The 5,068-nt window shown below is 41.0% G+C and overlaps 1 protein-coding gene across 7 annotated transcripts in view; it reads left to right on the forward strand.

Annotated features, from left to right (window-relative positions):
- The window catches only part of atp11c (ATPase phospholipid transporting 11C), a 40,213-nt gene extending 35,229 nt beyond the window's left edge, over window positions 1–4,984 (forward strand). The window contains exons 29-31 of one of the 7 annotated variants that reach the window (XM_068708129.1): window positions 296–404; window positions 1,877–1,908; window positions 2,183–2,238. In XM_068708129.1, the coding sequence (XP_068564230.1) occupies window positions 296–400 (105 nt within the window). In that variant the 3' untranslated portion in view covers window positions 401–404; window positions 1,877–1,908; window positions 2,183–2,238. Of the gene's footprint in view, window positions 1–295 lie in introns of all 7 variants that reach the window. The other 6 variants (XM_068708130.1, XM_068708136.1, XM_068708131.1 and 3 more) reach the window with 6 other exon arrangements.
- The last annotated feature ends 84 nt before the right edge of the window (window positions 4,985–5,068 follow it).

Below are 5,068 nucleotides of genomic sequence, written 5' to 3' on the forward strand. Positions count from 1 at the left end.
CACGTGAAAGGATATTAGCCTCGTATTAATATGGAGCAGTTCAAGTAGAGCCACGGCTTCTGAACATATTATTGCAAGGAAAAGGCATCTGGGCTGATTTTCATTGTCCACCTGTCCAGTGCTGAAGTCTTGGTGTATGAATATGTTTGTTCCCTGTGTCTGTATGTTTGTCTGTGTGCAAGAGAGAGCAGAAGGTGGAGAGAGAGAGAGAGAGAGAGAGAGAGAGAGAGAGAAGCGGAGTGTGTTGTTTGTCAGCGTAGTGATGTCATTGGTGTCTCTTGCCTCACCCTTCTAGAAGAAGCCAGTTCAGTCGAATGTGGGGGGCCACGAGTCTCCCCGGTCTTCAGCCAGGCCCCTGCTCATGAGAACCTTTTCAGATGAGTCCAATACTGTCATTTAAACAGGTACCAGCCCACCTCCAGGCCATTTAAGCCAATCAAAGACAAGATCCCCCCCCCCCCCAGCCAACCTCTCCAGCTTTTCTGGTCACTAACGCTGAGTTTTAACAAGAGAATCAAAGGCATACAGGCCACATTCAACAAGACCCAGTGTGTTCTTCTGTGTTGTATGAGCTGATATCGGCTGGCTGAAGAGATGCACCTTTTCCATGTCAGATTCAAGTCTTGTGTCAGCATTTTTTTTTTAGTTAAGATGGTGCACCTATGTAACAAGTGAATGCATCTCTAGGCCTAATGTTGCAAAGCTTAAAAACATGCTCCTTTCAGCCTCCCTTTGGAAGCCCTGCTTTTATAACCGTCTGCATGTGCTTTTAAAATCCCTATTTCCTTTTTAATTTCAGTCCGTCTCATTTTTGTACACGGTGTGTCTGAGTGTGAGGTGTTGCTTTCAGTTTGCTTGTCTGACGGTGTGAAACCACAGCGCTGGTCTGTGATTATAACTTCCCCAGCCTGACATTCATGTACCGTTTATAGCGCTGAAGTTCGTCCGTGGTCGTTTCCTCCTGTGTGCACGTACAAACCTGTGTCGGTGGTCGCCGGCTGCTTACTTTCCTGGCAAAAAAAATAAATAAAAAAATGGATGCATTTGTGAGTGCTGAGCTTAACTCACTGCATGATGGGATGCTGCCTTAACCTCAGACGATGGTGCTGCTTTACGTGATGAAATATTTTAAAGATCGTAGAAGGTAAATATGGAAAAACAATATTACATAAATACACTAATAAGACATTATGGAATACATAACATATGGAGAAAATATGAGATCTATATGAAATTGCAAATTATCTTATACATTTTAAATACTCAGTTAATTTAATCCAGCAGTTTATGTTAAAATGTCAATTTTACTGTTAATTATGGTTCTGGTTCTTTAATAGATGACAGTAGAGAGATGACAGGTTCTGCCCTGTTAGACTCTGTGGTTAAAAGTGGCATTATGAAATAATAAATAAGAGTCACTGCAAGATAATGGCACTGTGCTTTAAAAAAAACTAAATTAAGAACTGCTGGAATTAAATAAAATAACGGAAAAACTATTGTTTTGAAAAGAGGCAGGATGAAATAACGTTTTATAATATGCTGAGTTTTTAAATGTGTTGGCTTATTTCACAATTTCATGGTTTGTTGATTTAATATTAAACACTTTTAGTCCCAAACACACAGAAGACTTGGGTAGATAATTATAGCGTCAGTATAAAGAGCACCAGAGGTGTTCTGAGGTCTGAAGGGCATCTGCACCTCTTTGTGTTCGTGATATTGTGTTTTCATGTTTTTTGTCAACCCTTGTAGGTGGCTCTGTATGTCACACCTTCCCATCACTGTTGACCAGGGTCACTCATATCTGTTGCTTAACAATAGCATCAGGCCTTTTGCAACGCCGTTCACAGTTTAACTTCCATTTCTATTCTCCCAATAGCTGTCAGAGGAGGTTCTCCTACAAACATCCAGGTAAACTACAGCGAGACAAACCCTACTTACATGCTCTCTGTCTGTTCAATGTCTCAGAATGAGATCGGGTGCATTTCCTTTACTAATTTCTGTTTTGTCTCTGGTGGCGGGGAAGGTGTCGTTTTTGTGTTTTTTTGTGGTACGTGGCCAATCCCAACTTCTCAACGATTGACGATGTTTGGTGTTTCCAAGGTGTCTCGTCCTCTTCCTCGTGTTTGGCACAAGCTCGAAATGAAAACTTCGAAGTAAAATCAGTCTCCTTGTGCTTTTCCAGACAGCAGCTGTCACACCACTATCCTATAAGCACCTGAAGGAGCGCGAGTGAAAGGCAGCAAGGACTGTGTCCCCATACCATTCAGGTCAGAGCTGTCTGCCGTCATGCCTGGTCTTAAAAGAGGAGAAGAAGAAGAAGAGGAGGAGGACAGAATAAGAAGAAAAAGAGCGATGTGCTGACTGGGGGGGGGGGGAGGATAAAAAGGGGTTCAGCAGTCTTTTGACTTGCGTCTCCCCGTCTTTCTCTGCCCAATCCCAACAGCTCCTACACACCCCCAACGCATGCCTGCAGAGCAGTGCCCTGCATTATTTTTTTAAATATCTACTCAGATGACAGGCATGAGTTTTCTTTCTTTTACTTCTTCTTTTTTTTTTTTCGTTTAAATACTAGCTTACAAATGAATGCATACACGGCTGCCTTGTCAGTAGCTCTATTCAACTGCTGTGTTTTAACAAGCAGTTGTAATAATATCCACTCTAAGAATGGTTCACCTGCATGACAGAAGGCTCAAAAGAACTCTTCACTCCACTAATGTTCAATCACTGTTCTTTTTTTTTTTTTTTTTTTTAATGATCTCATTCTCTCCATGGTTACACTTTGAACGGTTATTCTACTTTATACTTGTTGTGCTTTTCAACGGTTATTCTTTAGATGGTTATATGTTTCAGTTCTTGCATTCATGCACAAGTCAAAATTATTCTAAGGAAAAAAAAAAAGTGTTGTGGTTTATAGAGGATTATATGATTGTTTGTTTCCAATGATAATTCTGCGTTCTCTTTTGAATACTATGCTATAAGAGGAGCTAATGCAGGCCATATTTACCACTCAATCCAAAGTTTGTGTGTGTCTGTCTGTGTGTGTGTGTGTGTGTATGCATGATTGAGAGAGATAGATTAGAGATGTTAAGCAATAAGACATTGCTCGAAGCGAGACCTAAATCTTCCAACCTCAGAGATAATTTAAAAGTCAATTTAAGATGAGAATATTAATATATGTGCTGTACTGTGTATATTTAGCTTAGAGATGTATGAGCGCATCTGCTCAAAGCCAAAAAGATGAACGTAATGCGATCAGATTCTGTCCACACTAGTGTGACCTGAAAGTGACAAGTCAGTGTGTGTGTGTGTGTGTGTGTGTGTGTGTGTGTGTGTGTGTGTGTGTGTGTGTGTGAGAGAGAGAGAGTTAGTGTGAGTGCATGCTGGATGAGAAAAGCCAGAAACGTCCGTGTGTCATGAAAACCAGGATTACTTAAACCTCATTGATGTAGTTCGCCGAGACATTTCCTGCACTATTTAGGAAGCTGGTTTCCTCATTGCTTAGATGGTCACGAAGGCACATGAATACATGCCTGAGCGCGCGCACATGCACATATCGGATGGACGAGAACAACGCATAACGCACAAAATAACACGTTGTACACATTAATGCGTACATGCACTAAAGCCTAAATGAGGTATTTATGTTCATTAACCATCATCTAGTTTGCATAATTTGTCTCAGGCAGGCTGAAGTTGGGAGTGTAAAGAAAATCAACTCCAGACCTGCAGAGTCGACGTAGTTCACACCACTCCAGTCTCCGTCTCACTCCTTCTGGTTTTGGTCAGATTTGCTGACTGGACCGTTTGTTCCTTTTATCATACATTCCATTCAAACATTGCCATGATTTCAAACACTTTAAAATACTGTTTCTGAATATATTCTTCTTTTCTGTTATTTCCACAAACCTGTTTATTGTTCAGTGTGTACTTTTACTCACAAATGTTATTCTTTTATTACATGAAGCTTTGTTTTATAGTGAAGATTGGTCAGCTATGTGCTAGTTGACTCGTGTGTTACTCCAGCCCTGATGTGAGCCCGTGCCAGTCCCTGTTAGAAGTCTTTGTCATACATGCAAAGACAGGCAGCCCCCGCAACACACTCCCAGTATCCCAGAGTCAAACTCTGAACCAGTGCCAGTCCTTTTACCGGGTTAGTTAGTTAAAACTGATGAGTACCTGTTACTAACCATCTGTCAGTGTGGTGATTTATGGAGTTCACTGCACCACTGATCCCCGCTCAAACAAGAACTCCAGTGCTGTACTTTCTAGTACTGACATTGTGTTTCACTCCACTGACTGTAGCCTGACATATCTGATACATATCTGGTCATAACGCCAAATGGAAATTAAAAATAATTAAATTATTAATTTGTTTTTAACAAATGGAAAAATTGACCAGCCTTTCAATGTCTTTTTCTACTAAGACGACATGTTTTTCTGATGTTAGGATTATGAAGGAGGCTGTTCTTTACTCTGACGTGTGTCACCTCCAGACACCAGATGTAAGAGGAGAGGACTCATTGAGAGGGGCTGCCTGCTTTGTTAAAAAAAAATTATAAAACCTTTAAGTGACATCAGAGATGCTATTTTCAGAGCTTAAAAATATCTTGAAATCTAACGTTTTTGCCTGTCTAAATGAAAAGTATAACAGAATGGATTGTATTTTTAATGCAACCTTTTTCCAGCCACTTTTGTAATAAAATCAAAACGTCCCAAAAAAAAAAAGAAAAGAAAAGAAAGAAGAAGCACGAGAGGCTTTTTGCAGTTGTGGACGCTGTCCCTGTCTGTGAGGGCTGGAGGTGGACATCTTCAGGCACCTCAGCAGCCCTGCATAATGCGGCAGGGACACCTCGCCACCTCCAGCCCTTTGGGTCTCCAGCCTCAACACTCCAAACCTCCAAGCTGAATGTACCTCTTTGAAACTATATGTTCAAAAACCTGAAGATTTTCTCTAATAAAGCAGAATGTTTTGAAGATAAACAAACGGTCTTGTAGTGCTTTGTTACACCGACGGTTATGTCAGCAGGTTGTGCCTGATCTAAGGATGTGTGTGCGTGGGTCTGAGTGT

This window comes from Cebidichthys violaceus, unplaced genomic scaffold (genome assembly GCF_023349555.1).
Source record: "Cebidichthys violaceus isolate CVI_PGR_0920_01 unplaced genomic scaffold, fCebVio1.0.p SCAF_134, whole genome shotgun sequence".
NCBI classification, from domain to species: domain Eukaryota; kingdom Metazoa; phylum Chordata; class Actinopteri; order Perciformes; family Stichaeidae; genus Cebidichthys; species Cebidichthys violaceus.